We start from the raw sequence: 20,918 nt of genomic DNA on the forward strand, positions 1-20,918 counted from the left end.
AAAAGTCAATATTATAAGCAAACTAGGAGAACAAGGAAAAGTTTACCTGTTAGATCTATGGAAAGGGAAGCAATGACTAAGGAAGAGATGGAGAACATCATAAAAAACAAACTGGATAATTTTGATTACATTTAATTAAAAACTTTTTGCACAAACCAAACTACTCTAACCAAGATCAAAAGAAATGTCTTAAATTGGGAAACAATTTTTTGCAACTTTCTGACAAAGGGCTCATTTCTAAAATTTATAGAGAACTGAGTCAATTTTTTTTTAAAAAACCAAGCCATTCCCCAATTGACAGATGATCAAAAGATATGCAAAGGCAATTTGCAGATGAGGAAATCAAAGCAATTCATAGTCATATGAAAAATTGCTCTAAATCATTTCCGATTTAGAGAAATGCAAATTAAAGCATCTCTGAGGTACCATCTCACACCTCTCAGATTGGCCAATATGACCAGAAGGACAATAATCAATGTTGGAAGGGATATGAGCCATCTGGGACATGAATACATTATTGGTGGAGCTGTGAACTCATCCAGCCTTTCTGGAGAGCAATTAGAAATTACTCCCAAAAAGCAATAAAAATGTGCATACCCTTTGATCCAGAAATATCTCTACTGGGTCTATACCCTGAAGAGATCATGAAAAAGTGTAAAAACAACACCTGTACAAAAATATTAAAAGCAGCTCTATTTGTGGTGGCAAAGAATTGGAAATCGAGGGGAAGTCCGTCAACTGAGGAACGGCCAGACAAACTGTGGTACATGTACATTATGGAACACTATTGTTCTATTAGAAACGTGGAGGAATGGGAATTTAGAGAAGCCTGAAAGGAATTACATGAACTGATGCTAAGAGAGATAAGCAGAACCAGAAGAACACTGTACATTATAACAGCAACATAGGGGAGATGATCAACCTTAATGGATTTGTTCATTTCATCAAGGACAATTTTAAGGTATCTGTGACAGAGAATATCATCTGTATCCAGAGAATGAACTGTGGAATTTGAACAAAGATTATCTTCAATTTCTAAAAAAGTTGTCTTATGTACTACATAATTTTGCTATCTTGTAACATTTTATTTTTTCTTCAAGGATATATATTTTCTCTCAACACACTCAATTTCGATCAATGCACAGCATGGAAACAATGTAAAGTCTATCAGTTTGCCTTCTGGGGGGAGGGGGAGGAAAGGGAGGGAGAAAAATTGTAAAATTCAAGACCTTACAAAAAAATGATTGTTAGAAACTATTATTGTTTTGGAAAACAAATAAAATATTCATATAAAGAAAGAGCTGAATTCTTACAGTTGCCTTTGAATTTTCCAGGCTTTAAGAATGACAAACCAGTGTGAACGACTTAGTTTTTCTCAGCAATACAATGTCCCAAGACAACTCTGAAAGACTAATAATGAAGAATGCCATACATCCCCACAGAAAGAGCTGATAGTTTTTGGAATATAAATTAAAGTATACATTTTTAATTTATTTTTCTTGAAGTTTCTTTTTTTGTGGGGAGGGGTGTCCTTTTTCATAAAACGACTATTATGGAAATGTTTTTTACAAGACTACAAAGTTATGGCCTATATCAAATTGCTTGCTTTCTTAATGAGGGGAGTAAGAGAGAGAACTAAGAACTCAAAGTTTTAAAAACAAATATTAAAAATTGCTTTTACATATAACTGGGAAAAAAGTAAATACATTAAGAAAAAGAATTACAAACCTGCAAATTATCTGTCCCAATAAATCCCAGAAGCAAGTGGATTTGAATTTGAGAAAGTTTCACCCACTCTGGGCTATCAGAGTACCAGATGGATAGACTGTCAAAGAGAGGCATAATGTCTTCTAAAAGCTATGCAAAAAAATTGAGAAATAAGAAAGTTATCTTTTTCCCTGAAAATAATTTCCCCCAAAAACTAGTACTTAGTACAAATATCAGAAATCTAGTCAAAAGTTTACAGTCAACAAGAATATACAATACTTTTTGGACTATATATACACAAAAAATATTTACAGGAGGCTTTTTTTTTGTGGAGACAAAGACTTGGAAAGTGCGGGCATATTCGCCTGCAGGTTAATGGCTGAAAAAATTGTGGTATATGATTGGGATAGAATACTATTGTGCTATAAGAAATGAGGAGGAATTGGATTCAAAATAAGCTGGGAAAGCATATGTGAACTGATGCAAGTTGAAGTGAGAACCAGAAGTGCATTATACACAGTAATAGCAATATCGTAACAATGATCAACTATGAAAGATTTGGACACTATGCTCAATACAATGATTCAAGATACTTCCAAGGAATTTATAATGAAAAATGTTATCCATATCTAGAAAGAGAAATTAATAACAGTACAGATAAAGCATATTTTCACATTATTTTTCTTGTATTTTTGTTTTATTATTGTTGCAACATGGGCAATGGAGAAATGTATATTGCATGACTTTACATTTATTATGGATATCATATTGTTTACTTCTCAATGGCTGGGGGAGGGGCTGATGAAATTAAGAGAATTTTTGTCTCAAAAATTATAAAATTGTATGTTCAAAATTTTTTTATTAAATTAAAAAAACAATAAAAGTTTACAATCGATGTCCAAAGTAATCAAAAGTAACATATTGCTTCATATCACTTTCCCTGAGATTTCGTTCATCTGCTTAAAAAATAATAATCTTCCCAAACAATTAAAAAAAAATTTGACTAAAATGCCATAGTAAATTATTTCAAGAGCTATTATTATACCTTCTCTGTCCACAGATTTGAGTTAACTAGTCCCTCTGTCTGCAGGAAATCCTCTATGATGAGCAGAAGTCGGAAAGCATTTTCTGCAGTTGCTGGATTACTTTTTGCCTCTCTATTTTCTGCAACTGCCGATTCTAACATCTTCTGTAGCAAACTGAGAAGAAACAAAAATCATTAGCAAGTTTAGCAAAGTTGCAGGATATAGAACTAACTCACATAAATCATCAGCATTTCCACATAGTACCAATAAAACCCAGCAGAAAAAGAAAGACAAAATTCCATTTAAAATAACCACAAAGGTAGCATAAGTGATAGAATGCTAGGCCTGAAGTTGGAAATGGCAACTCACTCTAGTAGCTTTGCCAGAAAACCCCAAATGAGGTGACAAAAAGTTGGACATGATTGAAACGAATGAACCACAACAGTCAATACAAAATACCTGGGAGTTTATATCCTAGGATAAACCCCAGGATTATGTGAACACAATTACCAAACACTTTTCTCACAAATAAAGACATCTGAACAACTGAAGGAATGTAAATTGTTCATGGGTAGGCTAAGACAACATAATAAATATGGCACTTTTACCAAAATTAATCTTTATTCAATGTCATATTAATCAAAACTGCCAAAGAATCATTTTATAGGGCTAGAAAAAGTCATAACCAAATTTATCTGGATGAACAAATGGTCAAGAATTATCAATGAACAAATGGTCAGGGGATCAGTTAAAAAAAAAGGAAAGGAAGATTAAACAGTACCATATTTCAAACTATATTACAAAATGGTAATCATCAAAACAAAGTGGTGGTCCTGGTTAAGAAATAGAGTGGTGGGTCAGTGGAATAATTAGATACATAACACAAAATTTGTGTTATCTAGTTTTTGGTTAATCCAAAGATTCAAGCTTTTAGGACAAAAACTACCTATATAACAAGAATTTCAGGGAAAATTCCGGGAATTCAGGAAAACTTTCAGGGAAAAAAGCAGTTTGGCAGAAGCTAGGTTTAGACTAGTTTCTTACATCTTATACCAAAACAAAATAAAAATGGATACATAATTTAGATAAAAAACATTAAAACTGAAAAAGTATTTTAGCTATAAAAAAGTGATGCAAGCAAATTGGGAGGCATAGAAAGTTTTTCCTGTCAAATTTAAAAATTTATGAATAAACAAGAGATAGAGAGGATCACGGAAGGTAAAATGGATAACAGTGATTACATTAAATTTAAAAAATTCTGCCCAAACAAAACTAATTCAGCAAAAATTAGAAGACAAACAGGAAACTGAGGGAAAAAATTTACACCAAAATTCTCTTATACAAGGCCTCATTTTTCAAATTTATACAAAATAGTCATGTTTATAAACATAATAACCATTCTCCAATAGATAGTCAAATGATAGGAATGGGAAGTTTTCAGTCAAAGTAATCAAAAGTTATTGAGAGTAATATGCAAAGTTGCCCAAAATCACTATCAATTAGAGAAATGCAAATTAAAATAACTCTGAGATATCACCTCACACCTCACACCTCTCAGATTGGCTAAAGGAAAATGACAAATGCTGAAAGGCATATGGGGAAATTGGGACACTAATACCCTGCTGGTGGAATTGTGAACTGATCTAAACAATTTGGAACTATGTCCAAAGGACTGTAAAAACTGTGCATCTGTGCATCTTCTTTGGTCCCAGCAATACCACCATTAGGTTGACATCCCAAAGAGATCAAAGAAAAGGATCAATATATACAAAAATGTTTTCAGCAGTTCTTTGGGTAGTGGCAAGAAATTAGAAATCAAAGGGATGTCTCTCAACTGGGGAATGGTTAGTTGTAGTATATGATTGTAATAGATGCAACAACAATAGTATAAGGATGATTAACTTTGAAAGACTTAGATGGGGGTGGCTAGGTGGCACAGTGGATAGAGCACCAGCCCTGGTGGCAGGAGTACCTGAGCGCAAATCTGGTCTCAGACACTTAATAATTACCTAGCTGTGTGGCCTTGGGCAAGCCACTTAACCCCATTACCTTGCCAAAAAAAAAAAAAAACCTAAAAAAGAAAGAAAGAAATACTTAGATGCTCCATGACATCAGTCCTAAAAGAGATAATCCAATAATTACAAGCCCTCCACAGAAAAATATCATAAAAAGGATAAATACTACCCCTCAAGAAATTACAAACTGCTCAGAAGTTCTGAAAACAGAGAGCAAAGAATAAATTGGTACAACACCCCAAGTTTAAATCACCAAGAAACACTGCAGTCAAATACCAAAATTCTAACATCTAAGAACAAATCTGGTAAGGAATAAGGGAAAACGCCTTCAAAATCAAAGTAGCAATAATTAGATAGTAGAGGATTATTCAAAGCTTATAAGAAACTGATTATAAGGGGCGGCTAGGTGGCACAGTGGATAGAGCACTGGCCTTGGAGTCAGGAGTACCTGGGTTCAATTCCGGCCTCAGACACTTAACAATTACCTAGCCGTGTGGCCTTGGGCAAGCCACTTAACCTTGTTGCCTTGCAAAAACTAAAAAACAAAACAAAACAAAAAAACCTGATTATAAAATCCCTCTTTTTGAATCTTTAGTGTTTATCAATGTGACTGGAAAAAATAAGCATTTAATTAATACTGATTGGTTGACTGATTTAAACAGGAATATGGTATTATGAAGAGTGACTAATAATATTCATATTTTATGAACCATAATAATGTCCATATAGGCTACAAAATACTATTAGCATCCCTTTTTGTGATAGCTAGGAATTGAAAACAAACTTCATGCCCATCAATTAGGGAAGGGTTAAATAAATTACAGTACATGATTATACTAGAAAATGACTGTGATATAAGAAATGAGATGTGTCTTCAGTGGCAGTTCCTCTTGCTCCATAGGCCTCAGGTACAATCCCAATACAGTTGATTCCTGTGACAGAAGTCTTCCAACAAGGGAAGAGAACCAGCATAAGCTGTCACCTACACTGACATAAAACCTTTAATCAGTGATAAAAGATGTAATGAACACAGTCTTTTATGTCAAACATCTGACTGTTTGTAGATTTGATGATGCAGTTGTACAAGTCAGTCATGAAGCACTAGCTTTTCTCAATGGAAAATGACATAGGAAGACCTACAGTCCAAGTAGAGTACAAAGGAGAGACCAAAGGTTCCCATCTAGAAGAAGTGTCTTTAGTCTCTTTTTTATTTCTTTTTTTTAAAGGTTTTTTGCAAGGCAAATGGGGTTAAGTGGCTTGCCCAAGGCCACACGGCTAGGTAATTGTTAAGTGTCTGAGACCGGATTTGAACCCAGGTACTCCTGACTCCAGGGCCGGTGTTTTATCCACTGCGCCACCTAGCCGCCCCGAAGTGTCTTTAGTCTTGACCAAGATGAAAGAAGGTGTTGAAGGGAATTACCTTGAGAAGATGTCACAAATACTATCATCTAAGTACCCATCTAGAAACATCACTGCCTCAATCCTTAACAAAGGATCCTTAACAAGTCAATTGCTGCTTATGGCTTCACAAAAAGGTTGATGCTGAGAGAAATGAAATGCTCTTCTACCATGGAGGGGCACTTTTTGATGTCTCCACTCCCACTAAAGAAGGCATCTTTGACTCTGACAACTGCACAGGACACCAGTGAGAATAAGGAAGCTGATCACCATCTATGCAATGCCTGTGAATGTGCAAAGTGCACCTCTTCTTCTTCTTCTAATACCAGGTCATACCGAGACAGAATCCTTCTATCACCTGTGCCCATTTTGAAGGGATGAATACTGTCTTCTTCCATGGTCTACTGGGTCCTGGGGAAAAGCCCCTAAAAATGGCAAACTAGAAAAATCAGAGATTCATGAGATCATCTTGCTGGGGAAGTTCTACTCAGATCCCCAAAGTCTGCAAGACTTCATCAATGGCAAGGAGCTTAACAAAAGAATCAATCCAGATGAGGCTGGCTGTTGCCTGTGGTACACTTGTCCAGGCTGCTATCTTGTCTAGAGAAAAATCTGAGAATATTCAGGACTTGTTGGCTGTTAAATGTCGCTCCTATTTTCCTTGGAATTGTAACTGCTGTTGGACTTTAAGGATAATTCTGATCAAAACCAGTACCATCATCCCAGTAAAACAAACATAGACTTACCAACTACTCTGACAACCAATCTGGTGTGCCTATTCAGATTTATGAAGGTGAAAGACCTATGACAAAGGATAATAACTTTCTTGGCAAGTTTGAACTCACAGGGGTTCTCCTCATATTGAAGTAACATTTGACATTGATACAAAATGGCATTCACAATGCTTCTAATGTGGATAAGAACATGGACAAGGAATAAGATCACTATCACCAATGACAAAGATCATCTCAGCAAAGAAGATAATGAGGATACAGTCCAGGAGGCTGAGAAATACAAGGCAGAAGATAAGAAGCAGAGATAGACAAAGTATCTTCCAAGAATTCTCTTGAACTTGGGCTTTCAACATTAAGTCTACTGTAGAAAATAAGATATTCCATGGCAAAACTGGTGATAAAGACAAACAGAAGTTCCTTGACAAAATGAAATAATGAAATAAACATTTGGCTAGATAAGAATCAGTCTGCTGAGAAGGAAGAATTTAAGCATCAGCAGAAAGGACCGAAGAATATCTGCAACATCATCATTACTGAGTGGTACAAGAGTGCAAGGTAGCAGGTTCCTAGAAGGTGAAGTAGTCCCATCTGATAATACTGCAAAAAGACTGTGCTGTAAGAAATGACATGTGTCTTTTTGTGGCAGTGCTTCTTGTTCCATAGCCCTCAGCAATACCACCATTAGGTCGATATCCCAAAGATATCAAAGAAAAGGATTAATATATATATAAATGTTTACAGCAGATTGGTAGTGGCAAGAAATTAGAAATCAAAGGGATGAGGTCGACTACATGCACTAGAAGAGTATTCCACACAGTTTTCCAAAAAGTGAAGGACTCAAATTTGCATCCAAGGTAGTAGCAGTTTAAAATTATCACTTAAATTACTATATTAATCTGAATATTTGAATGTGTGAACATGGGGAAAAAAATGAAGGACATTACACTTTATCATTGTAAACAAGTGGAAATGCAATTCTTGTCCTGGAATATAAAATCTATTTAAAATTGGCACCATTAAAAAAACAAAGAAATGTAAAGATCTATATTGAATGATGGAGAGTGAAGCAAAGTAAAAAAAATGTATAAATGGTAAATAAAATGTACATGGAAAAAATGACAACATACCAAAAAAAATTAAATGCAACAAAATTGCATAGATTAAGTAGGATTCAAATGAAAAGATATGAGAAAATATTTATGAAACACCTCTTTTTGTAGAGATGGGAAGTCCACAGATGTTACATATTATAAATGTTTCTGGACTTTTTAAATGTATCACTTGTGCTAATTTTTTTCCCTGTGTAAAAATACTATTTGTATCATATGATGGCTCTATGGGAGGGGAAGAGGCCTACTTAGGTAACTAAAATTTTATAAGAAATGGATAATATCAACAAAAATTTATTTTTGAAAATGGGCAAGAAAATGTCCATAGTTGGAAGATAGAATATCTATCATGAAAAACAGCCAGGAGACTAAGTATCATAGGATTGAAAAGTATTGGGGTGTGGGTTGTTAACAAGGTGTAAGAAGACTAGAAAGGGCGGCTGCAGGTTTTGAAGGGATCTGAATGCCAAACAAAGGATTTTATATTTGATCCTGGAGATGACAGGAATTTACTAGAATTTATTGAACTTAGTTGAAACTGTGATTTAGGAAAATCATTTAGATAGTTGGAATGGAAGATAGACTGAAGTAAGGAAAACCTTTTGCTAGTTAGACTACTATAATAGTCTAGGCATGAGGAGATACAGCCTTTATCAGATAAATGAATGCTTTTGATACATCAGTGACAACTGTCAAATAAGGTCTGATGAAAACAATGAAACATTTCTTGATTTCTTACCACAGTTTTATTTCCTCTGGGGGCCGTAGCAGCTCACTGGAAATTCCTGGCTTAGTCAGAGCAGAAAGTACTTGTCCCCTTTCAATCCAAGCAGAGTCATCAGACCTTTCCAGCCCCCGACACATCACACAACTCAGAATGCTTGTCATTAATTGAAGAAGCTCTTCCTCACATCTCTGGGGGGGAAAAAAAAAGCTAAAAATTATTTTGGGTAGAATAATTCATTAAAAAAATACATGTTTTAACATTAAAAACTTTAATTCTTTGCATTTTTACCTAACTGACCAGTCAAAAGTATAATTTCATATTACATTTTCAACTCATGAAGTCAAGTATAATAAAACAATAAAATTGTCTATCTTTTTAAATTTTTTTTAATAAAACTGTTTCTTATATGAATCAATAGATTCAACATCTTCTGCAAGTCTGGCATTTTGAACTGAGTGCTGGGGGTATGAAGAAAGACAAAGGATGAGAGTCTCCATCTAACAAACAGATGCAAAGAAGAGCAGGGAGGACCAGAAAGGAGGAGACTGGGGCTTTAGTTGCCACTTGAAGCAAGTGGTAATGGGGGGGGGGGAGAACGCAGAACACAATATGCCAGGCTTCATGACTGGATTCTGCTGGTCTGGGACAGAAGGGAGACCAGTGGTGCTGGTCACAGAATTGGGAGCAGGGGAGGGGGGTGCCAGGGGAAGGGGCCTTGCTGAACAATTGAGGACTTTGATTAAATTTGCTCCTGGAGGAGGTAACAGAAAGGGGCTGCATTCAGAACTTCTCTGTCTCAGAGTTAACATGTTAAATTGCAACCACCACCGTGGTGGTCTTTCCCTCTGACTAGATGACTCCAATCAGAAACTCCAGTTGTGTTTCATTCTTCTCCAGGATATGCTTTTGACTTTCCGATTATGGCCCCATATGAATGCCTTCTTGACCACTACCCTCAGGTCCCCCTTTTCACACTGGCTTTCACTCTTTTACAATGCCTGACCCTCTTCCTGAGGGGATCTGAACTCTCAGCCCTTGGGACAATGCACAACGAATCAATCAATATTCACCCTCTCTCTGCTGAGCCTTATGCTGACCAAGGGCTGGTGACACAAATACAAAATACAGACCATCCTCCCTGACCTCAGAATCAAATGGAGGGTCACAGGCAGGGGAAGAACAAATCCTGGAGAGTGGAGGGGGAATGAGTGGATGGTAGCTTGCATACTGGAAGGCTCTGGGAGGAGTGTCAAGTACAGACAGCACTGAGGACAGGGGAATATTAGGGCCATGGGGTCTTTTAGGAGGATGAGATTCCAGACATGGAGAGAGAGCCAGCAGCAGCCAGGAATCTAACGCTTACTGATGACTCAAGGAGAAACTACTGGAGTTATCTGAAGAGGGGTGTGATGGGGAGGCTGGCCTCTGGTGGAGGAAGATTTGAGGCAGAGAGACCATCCAGCACACTAAGGTGATGAGGCTTGCACCAGAGAGTCAAAGTAATGTCAGAAGAGCGACAAGGGAATGCATTTGAGAGATGTTAGAGATAAAATCGATAGACCCTGGGAACTAAATGGAGATGGGGAGGATGAAAGAGTATGGAGGAAAGGACAACCCCAAGATATGAGCCTGGTCATAAAGAGACAACATACTTTCAGGCTCCACAGCACCAAGGGTTAGTTTTCTTTCCATATTTATGCCTATGCCCATTCTTTACAACTATTATACCCTAAAAGTTTGAGCCTACTCTTTTATTAGTGGGACAGTTTGATCCAAGTTTATGGAGAAATATTTTGTACCAAATGTCTCTACTATACCTTTTTAATAAATGCCTTTACCAAGAGTTAATTGAGTCTACTGGCTGATTTGTAAATGAAAGCACACTGGTAAGAGTTCATGAACTCAGGTTAGGCATACAGACCCTGGAGTTTATTCTTATGTAATGTAACACGTAGCTAAAGGGACCTGTAGGTACCCAAACCATGACTGTGAGTTGGAAGAATTGCTAGAAACTATTACATGAAGAATTATTTGATATAATATTAATTGTTCAACAAAGAAAAATAAATTAACAATGATATTGCCTCCTTCCCAAGGTCTCTTCCTTTAACTACCCCCTTGCTATACTCCTACTCACACTCCTCACTACACTCCCACACACCCCTTATTACACTACCCCTCCTCACTACAGTCAAAGGCAGATTTCAGAAAAAATTGGGACTCAAATGAGTTGATGCTGAGTGAAGCAACCAGAACCAGGAGAACATTGTATATAACGACAGCAACACTGAATGAGCAACTCTGGCAGCCTTAGCTCTTTTCTCAACAATACAGTGATCAAAGACAATTTTAAAAGACTTGTGATGGAAAAAGCCATTCCCATCAGAGAAAGAATTATGGTGTCTGAATGCAAGGGCAGGAATCATTAAGAAAGATATTATAACACTAATATCCAAAAATTATTTTTATCCACAAATAAGACTTACCTCTTGACTTTCACATAATGAAAGGTCATCAACAAATCCCATGTCATTTGTTAAGCTGCACTCCTTGTCAAGTTGCACAGAAAATGCTTTAGAAGAACACTCTATGGGAGATGGCGTGCTGGGCAAACTGTCGGGCATTTGACAACCACTATCACTTAGTTCCAATGAATCAATCCCAGTGAGATCCAAACTCAAATGGGAAGAATTATGGAGCCACAGTTCTTGGTTTTCTGCCACTGAGCTATCATCAAGTAGTAACTGTATGTTAGAGTCTAGAGACTGTCTTTCCTCCAAACACCATGGATCAAAAGCTGCAGTAGTTAAGACAAAACTCTCTTTCTCCCCTTCTCCACTTTCATCAAAGTATTTCTTTGGATCTTCAAGGACAATTTTTTGGTCTTCTTCCTTCACAAAATCAGTCCTGCTGTTTTTAAGTTCTTTTCCACTTACAAAATTTAAGTTTAAAAAAAGTCTAACCAAGGTCTCTTGCCATCCTACTTGTTGAGAGATCTGCTGGGCTGCATCTGGTTGAGTCTGCAACATTTGTAAAACCTGCAAAAAAATTCAGAGGAAATAACATGATGAATATTAGATTTCCATATTAATCTAATAATTTTTTCAGCTATGATAATTAAAACAAAATGAATCCTAATATTCAACATGGGAAGAAACTGACTTTATAAATTTAATGTGAAATTTAAAAACATAGTACTGTGATATATAAAGTTATATATAATAAGTAACAAAATAAAATTGTTTCTTGCTATAAAAACTAGGTTTACTCACAGAAATTTAATTTATTGACTAATTTAAATAGTTTGTGTCAAGTACACATCAAGTAAACAGAGCAAAACTCACTTGGTATATGACCAAGATAATCAGATTTATCAACCTATACCCCCCCCCAAATTCCCATGTGAATAAATGGTACCTCTAATCTCACCCAGAACTGAAAAACTGAAATTACTTCGACTCTTCCCTATCCTTCATCCCTACAACCAATCTAGTAAGCAAGACTTTCATTCTTTCTGTGAAATAATTTATTTCACATATAATCTTCTTTGCTATTCTTGACAACTACTAAACCTCATCAGTGTTAATGCAAAAATTCAATCAGTATTTACTGCACATTGCCCATCTAGAATCTTATGTTCAATCAGGGGATAAAAGGAGAAGAAAATGGATAAAGTTAAGTAAATACAAAATAAATAAAAAATAATTCTGAGGGAAGAACTTAGCATAGTGTTTGGGAAAAGTACACATTTAATAAACACTTTTTCATTTATTCACCTCTGTAGAGATAAAAATAAAATTAAGAAATATATTTATTCCCACAAGTCCAAGAATTAAAGTATATGAACTATGTAAACAATTTGGTGAGAAGAAGGAATTAACTCTCTGGTATAAAAATGAAAGTATTCCCTTTAAATTTGCAATAGATTCAATCTATACTAATCTAAACCTTGGTAATAAACTTAACAAAAGGACATGAAATTTTCAGTGGAAAATGGAGCATAAAAAGTGAGATCCTAGGACTCTGAAAAAGTTCATTCCCTGAAAAAAATTGATATTAAAAACAAGTAACCCATAGCCACTCAAGGTATTAGAGTTCACTCTCAATAATCACAAATATCTTAACTATAAATAAACCAAATGAGCATAAAACCTAGTCATTCCTACACCACACTACTATGTGTAAAAATGCTTTAAACTTACTAACCTTTCTGCACATGGGCACTCTGACATGTATATCTGCTTTATGAGACATGTACATTACAGCTAACAGATCTCTGAAATTCACAACAGCATCTGTGGGTGAGGAAAAAATTAAATATAAAATCAAATTAAGACTAAAAATGTGAAAAGTAGTTTTATAAAATCTGGTAGGATTATGATTGCTTTTATAAAATAAAAAATATAGTAAGATTCTAAATAAAATGCAGAACTATCCCAAATATTCCCTCCTCTGAAGTTCTGTTGGTAGCCATGATCTACAGTCTCTTACGTAGTATTCTATATATAGCAGATGAAAAAAACCAGAAATCTTAAAAAATGCATGAATTTAGGGTTGGGGTTATAGAGAATGAATCAATACCAAAAAGGAAGCTTTTTCTCTTATCCCTAAGAATTTGGGCTTCTTTTTCAAGGAAAGTATAGTGCTTCTCATGTTCTCCTTAATGATTTTTCAAATTATGGACACTTCATTCATTGGTAGTTAGGAAGGGGTAACATTACTGAATGTACAATATGTGTGGAGCATATGTAACTTAAAAGATAGTCCCAACAGCATCAAATAGGTTTCTAATCTTATTACTAAAATTCACCTTGAAGAATTTCATTTTGATGAGAATAGAAAATTCCTACTAACAGATATGATTCTATATCGTTTATAAGTTAGAAGACTCTTGAAAGTTGCTGGCACCTAATATCTTCATACTTCAGTTAATCAGATGACTAGTTCTTAAAATTCAGTGAGGTTAAGAAGTTTTTAGAAAATAGAACATGAAGTTTATCATTAGGTTTACACTTAAAGGCTTATTATTAAGAGAACTATTTAAATATATTTTCAGCTTTATCCATACCTGTATTTAGGACTTGGTTAAAAAGGCTTTTAATAAGGGAAACATTAATTGGCACTTCACTCAGAAGCAATCCCAGCCCCGAGTAACCAACATCTCTAAGTCGAATACGCTGCTTGCTCCGTTCATAGACTTTAGTGCATTTCAGCATTTGTTCTATAATCTGTAAGAAACAAAATAATACATTTTAGCTGTCATTGTGGAAAACTTAAGTTCAACAACCCCACTAACTAATTATAAAAGAAATGAAGATTAAAAGAAAAAGAGTGCACCAGTTTTGACTTCAGAGGACAGATGATGAAATATCTTTTCCATTCTTTGTAGAGAGAAAATGGGCCAGAGGCAGGGAAAGAGAGGCAGTATGTATAATGGACAAGGTCCCAATTAAGATGTTTACTACTTGAATGATCCTGGACAAACTATTTTAATCTTTTTCTCAAGTATAAAATGAATGTATTTTATGGCCACCAAGATCCTATCTACTCCTAAATCTATAAATCCTATGAATGTGCCACATGCTATCAGAAATGATTTATTTTATTTGTTTTATTTTACTGTACTATTACAAGGTAAGAGAATTGTGGTTAGGATTTGTTTATGGGAAGTAGCAGCAAAATAATATTTTCAAAACTAAGAAAATAATTAAATTTTAAAATACACCAAAATGTAGGATATGTGAAAGGGTTTTCATTTATCATGGGGAAAAAATTAGCAATACATGAGTACACAATGCTTTTAAAAAATTTTTTTCCTAAAATATATCAAAAGATTAAGGGTTACTTTGTAGAAGTAAAGAAAGTAAGCTAAATTAGTATAAATCAAAAGGAAACTAGTTGAACAAAGTAGCAGTTATGAAGGTAATGGAACACTGTGAAAATGAACTGATACAAAATGAAATAGAACAACAAAATACACAAAGACAATATAAAAGAAAACTAAGAGGAAGGGAAAGTTATAACCAATTTTGGTCTCAACAACTTACAATGCAATACATCTACTCCTCTTCCAAATCCTCCTCTTGGAAGATTGGGAGTTCAAAGTAGTGACTACATCTAGAGTGTTTGTGTCACCATGTTTCTTTTCTAGATGAAGGGATCAATTCCATGGGAAGGTATTTTTTTCTTTGAAAATGGCTGAAGTTGGGGCAGCTAGGTGGCACAGTGGATAAAGCACTGGCCCTGGAGTCAGGAGTACCTGGGTTTAAATCCGGTCTCAAACACTTAATAATTACCTAGCTGTGTGGCTTTGGGCAAGCTACTTAACCCCATTTGCCTTGCAAAAAACCTAAAAAAAATGGCTAAAGTTGTGGGCAGCAGCTAGGTGGCACAGTGGATAGAGCACTGGCCCTGGAGTCAGGAGGACCTGAATTCAAATTTGGCCCCAGACACTGAATAATTGCCTAGCTGTATGACCTTGGAAGTCACATAACTCCATTGCCTGAAATAAATAAAATTTAAAAAAAAGAAAAGAAAGTAGCTAAGTCAAAATTCTGCTGTTCACATTCCTGGGGAACATGAGTTGAAAGGTAATAAAATTATAAAGAACTGCTGTCTAAGACTGGGGAAATAGAAGATTCCAATATCGTATCAGAAATAAAGCAACCTTCAGAGCTTGCCATACTGAGTCATTTTGTTCATCAACCTACATAATAGCACCAATATGTTTCAAAGCTGAGAAAATAATATGAATCGACCAATTTATTTGCAAAAAAAGAATGGGACTATGGTTTTACCTTCCCTGGAGATAACGGCAATATGCTATAAATTACACATATGATTATATTTATTTATAATGAACAATGATGACTGGTTAAAATTACAATCATCCCTCAATAGTTATAGTTGCATTGACACCTTCCTTTCACCCCCTCTACAACATACAATTTTTCTGAACAGTCTCAGAGGAATTACCAAATCAATACTCCCAAAAAGCCCTTTGAGCTCCTGTATTCTATTCAATTATCATTCATTCCAAATATGAACCTGTTGAGGTCAACTGAAAAGCAATCCAAAGGATGCTTAATATTGTCACTCCAATGATATCAAGGGAGGCAATCATGTAAAATGTAAAGAAGACTAAGCTATTTTCTGTCCACGTTATAAATATAGATGACTAAACTATTTTTGGCTATTAAAAAGGGAGTGGATTCAGCTGATACTTAAAATAAATACTGTAGAAATCTTTAATAATACTAACTCTCTCTTCAGTTTTTAAATGTTCTAGGGCTACCATAAAAATACAATCTAAGATAAGAAAGTAAGAAAAGAAGAATTTAAAATTTGAGGCAATTTGGGAAGGAGTTAAAACATTTTCAAATAGTTTAGAGTTCAAAGCTACTCTTTTACTATTTTTAAGTAAAAAATTGAAAGACATTTTTGATACAGAATCAGAAAAAGAATACAAATGACAACATTAAATTGGCAAAAATAAGAGAAAAGAATAATTTGACACTGTGGATTGAAATCCAGAAAAATTACAGCATCTTTTAAAAAAAATTTTTTAAATCAGCAAAAATATGACTTTTTTGCCTCTCACACCAAGAATAACCCCCAAACATAAGAATTAAAATGAAACAAAAATAAAACCCCTGTCAAAAACATTTACAGTGCAGCAAAACAAATTTCTACATGGGTCATGTCCAAAAAAAATAGATCTCATTCTATACTATGAGACTTTTAGCTTTCTATCAGGAAGTGGGTAGTATTGTTTCGTCATTAGCCATAGGAAATTGTGGATTCAAAGATTTTGATTTTTACCATATTGCTATCATTGTATAAATTGTTCTCCTAGTTCTGTTCAATTCAATCTACATCAGTTCATAAGTCTTTCCAGGTTTCTCTTCATCATTTCTTATAGCATAACAATATTTCATCACATTCATATACCATAACAGGTTCAGCCATTCTCCTCTCCCAATGGATACCCCCCCAGATTTCCATTGTGAGGCACCCCCAAAAGAACTATAAATATTTTTGTATAATATTTATTTGCACAATATTTTGTTCATTTTCCCTCCCAATTTTTATCCTTCCTTTAATTCTTCTATCTCTCTTCACAACTTTACCTACTGAATAAAATGTTTCTATATGTATACGTGTGTGTGTGTGTGTGTGTCTGTGTGTCTGTGTGTCTGTGTGTGTGAGTATGTGTATTCTTTCTTCCTTTCACCAGCTCGGGTAAGACAGGTTCAGTTTCTTTGGTTCCCCTTCCTTGTTTGTAAAGATGTCTACTTGCACACTCTAATAACATGAGGTAATCTCCCCCAATCTTCCTTTCCTTTCACCTGAATGTAGTTTTTTCTTCCTCCCCTTTCCATTCTTAAGATCATCCAGACATAAAAGAACCACACCCATGTTTTCTGTCTAATTAGACTGCCTATTGTAACCACTGATGATGACACAGTTTAGAAGGTTCATATATCATCTCCCCATAAAAGACTATAACTTTATCCTTAGTCTTTATAATTGTTCATTCATATTTAACTTTTTTTTATATTTCATTTAACTCCAGGATCTGAGTTTCAAAATGTTCCTATATAGAGCTAAATTTTTCATCAGAAATACTTAGAAATCCCCTATTTCACTGAACAATCATTTTTCCCCCTTGTTGGACTATACTTAATTGTGCAGAATAAGTTATTCTTGCCTGTTTAAGTTTTATATCCTTTACCTATATTCTATTTCAAATGCTCTATTCCTTTCTATTAAGTCTACTAATTCTGTGACTCTTAGAACATGTTCCAAGTGATGAAAAACAAGCAATATGCTAATTTGTTTTATTTAACTATATTTTGTTAGAAGATATGAGATTTGTGGTTAGGGCTTGCTAATGGGAAGTGGCAGCAATGTAATAATTGTTAAAAAAAAAAAAACTTTAAGAATTGAATTTTAAAATGAACTAAAATGGAGGACTTCGTGTAAGGGTTTAAGGATAAATCCCTTGTTACAAATCCCCAAGGCAGCTCATTACACTGGATACATGATTCTTCTATAGTCTCAGTATAAACCCATTATTCCTGCTGCATATAAATTCCTACACATTTTAGCTATAATTTTTCATGTGGTATGAAATTGTAGTACCTTAAATATCAGTTCCCTTAATCTGTCAGAATATCTCTGATTTAACAGCAAGACATACAGTATATCAGCATTTCCTGGCTCAAAGAGTAGTAAGAAAAGTTGATCCCGTACTGGATTGGTATGAAGCAGACTGGAGAGGACATCCAAAATTCCAAAGAGCTTTAATAAAAAAAACAAAAACATTTAACACATATGAATAAATTAAAATCCTTATTACAGTTCTCCAAATGAGTCAGGCAAAAAAAACCAAAAACACAGCCCTTCATAACGTACAATAACATATCACTGAATTCTAGAAAAAAGGATGTTTCTCCATCATTCCTTGAAAATAAGGTTATTTTTTGAGATCCCAAGTAGAAATAGATGCAATGATTTACACATTTCTCAAGAAATGGAAAACAAAATTAAGAAAAATCAATTGAGTAAACCAGAATAAGAGTTCCTTCTCATTCCTTTACATCATGAACACTGACCAGAGTCTAAACACTTTAAATCCAAGCTTCATAGAGTGTCTTTTCGGTAACTAACCTTTCTGAACTTAACTGCTCTGCACGCATGTTCTGCCCCTGTCCTTCCAGTTTTCAAAGCACTCTGGAGAGTATTTTTCACTAACTTCTCATGAGATCATTAGAATGGAAAAGGAAAATAAATGGCAGCAAATATTCCATTCCTTTGAGCAATGCTATTCTCAACCAATTATAATGATTAAATATTTACTATGAGAGGTACAGGGGATACAGAGACAAAATTCAAACAGTTTGTGCATCTAAGGGGCTTACATTTTATTATAGAAGAAAATATGCAATAAGAATAGTTGTTAATAGCATAGAACACTTTATGGTTTGCAAAGTACTTTAGGAAGAAAGGAAATAAGATTTATATAGAACTAGTATATAGGAGGCACTGCGCTAAGCACTTCACCATATTACCTCAAGAAATCTTTACAACAACACTGAGAGGGAGATTTTCAGTTGAAGAAACTGAGGCAAACAGAGGTAAAATGACTTGCCGAAGGTCATACAGACAAAATGTGCCTGAAGTTAGATCTGAATCCTTGTCTGACTCTCACCCAGGACTCTATCCACTTTGTCACACCAGCTGCTCTGGACACATAGAGATATATACAAAATAAAAAGCAATTTTTTTTAGGGGAAGTATTAAGAGATAAGGGACATTAATGAAAGTCTTATGAAGAGGGTAACATAGGAGCTAAACTTCGGAGGAAATTCAGGATTTTAAAAAGGAGAGATAAGGAAACCTATACAAAGCATGGGGAGAGCGCAGGATAGGAGATCAGCTATGAGTAAGAAAGATCAGCTAGGAGTAAGAAAGAACCTTTGGAGGAAGAGAAAAAAGCTGTGGGTATCATTTCTAATATTATTTTGCAGTCCCCAAGGCCTAACTGCTGACATTAATTTATCTGATAGCCCTACTTTGGGGCTGTTTTCCAATAGAATGTGTAATAAAAATTAAATAATAATTAAAAAAGGGTAAAAATATTTTAAAAAAATATACAACTGATACAAATTGGTTGTAGCATATTATATAATTGACAGAAAGAATAGTAAAGTGGCAAAAGTACTTTCCCAATCCCAATATCTAGAGGAATAATCTCTTGGGGTGGCTAGGTGGCACAATGGATAAAGCACTGGCCCTGGAGTCAGGAGTACCTGAGTTCAAATCCAGGCTCAGATACTTAATAATTACCTAGCTGTGTGGCCCTGGGTAAGCTACTTAACCCCACTTGCCTTGAAAAAAATCTAAAAAACCCAAAAAACTTGCAGAGGAATAAATCTCTCTAAGTTTTTTTAATACTGTCCAACTGATCCCTCTAACAGCATTTTAATATTATGCTGCAGTTGCTAATTGGTTTATATATGTGATATCTTTATTATTCTGTAAGATTCCTTGAGAGGAGGAATAGTTTACACATAAATGATGCTTAATAAAAATGTGTTGAATTCAAGTCAGAACATCTGTCTTCCATTCTTTCTTCTAACATTTATTACCTGTAGGATTTCGATGAAATCACTAAACTACAGTTTTGATATTTGTAAAACAAAGGCGCCTGGGGATAATTAAATTCTAAGACAGGAGTTCTTAACCAGTGGTACATGAACTTGGTTTTTAAAAATTCTAATCACTGAAGTTTTCAAGGTTGATGCCTTTCCTCTACAGCTCTGTCTTGAGGATTAAATGAGGAATTTATTAAGAAAAAAACTAAGTACTACATAAATGATTTTATAAGGCATGCGTTTGAAATATAGATTAAGCTAAAACTCAAATGTAAATTTACAATTTGCCTTTTAAAGGAATACACCATGTTACTATAAAATTAGATTTTATCATTTGTTGATTATTCATAATTCATACACGGTTCATGTGAAGTGAATAGCACATTAATCAAAACACATTTCATATGAGGAATTGTTGTCAGTTATCAATCATTGCTTCCCATTAACTTCTATTGCTAAGACATGACTTCCATCTTCCAGGTAATATATTTTAGGAAAATTTTAAGAAATTAATATATAAATTTTTATTAATGAACAGCAAAAATTATTCATTCAGCTGAACAGTAGTAAATATAGGAGTAAAAAAGAATTTACTTTTTACACTGAGTGCAAACTCTTAAATCCATTTATCTTAAAGTACCTGCTCCTCTTCATTGATAACAGCTATGTAACCCATGATGCTTTGTATTTCTTCCAGAGTAGCACCTTTACTCAAAAAATATTTGATCAACCCATACAAGGAAGTCCGTATTGTTTGGACATCCTCTAGAGACAATTCATTGCTCTCTTTACAAGCAGTCCTAGGAGAGAAAGTAAAAGAATGAAAATGAACTGCTAGTTTTTAAATTTTAAACTATAGCTTTCTATAGATGCCAGAATCAAAAGTCTATAATAAGGTGATAATAAGTCATTGAGAAGCTAATGCTTTTCAGTCCCAATCATCCTCCCTAGAAAAATTCATCTAAACTCTAACCATTTAGCAAAATGGGAAGCAATACATGACTTTTTTTCCATTTCTATACTTATTTTTACCTTCATTAAAGA

At 34.6% G+C, this 20,918-nt stretch overlaps 1 protein-coding gene across 6 annotated transcripts in view; it reads right to left on the reverse strand.

The window, feature by feature from the left end:
* Positions 1-20,918, reverse strand: part of NBEAL1 (neurobeachin like 1) — a 209,765-nt gene that overhangs the window by 73,146 nt on the left and 115,701 nt on the right. For all 6 annotated transcript variants that reach the window (XM_074191603.1, XM_074191606.1, XM_074191605.1 and 3 more), the window contains 8 exons: positions 20,515-20,674; positions 17,860-18,018; positions 13,784-13,943; positions 12,922-13,010; positions 11,202-11,753; positions 8,728-8,903; positions 2,753-2,906; positions 1,729-1,857 (listed from right to left, as the gene is read on the reverse strand). In XM_074191603.1, the coding sequence (XP_074047704.1) occupies positions 1,729-1,857; positions 2,753-2,906; positions 8,728-8,903; positions 11,202-11,753; positions 12,922-13,010; positions 13,784-13,943; positions 17,860-18,018; positions 20,515-20,674 (1,579 nt within the window). The remainder of the gene's footprint in view (positions 1-1,728; positions 1,858-2,752; positions 2,907-8,727; positions 8,904-11,201; positions 11,754-12,921; positions 13,011-13,783; positions 13,944-17,859; positions 18,019-20,514; positions 20,675-20,918) is intronic.

Source organism: Macrotis lagotis, chromosome 6 (assembly GCF_037893015.1).
Source record: "Macrotis lagotis isolate mMagLag1 chromosome 6, bilby.v1.9.chrom.fasta, whole genome shotgun sequence".
NCBI classification, from domain to species: domain Eukaryota; kingdom Metazoa; phylum Chordata; class Mammalia; order Peramelemorphia; family Peramelidae; genus Macrotis; species Macrotis lagotis.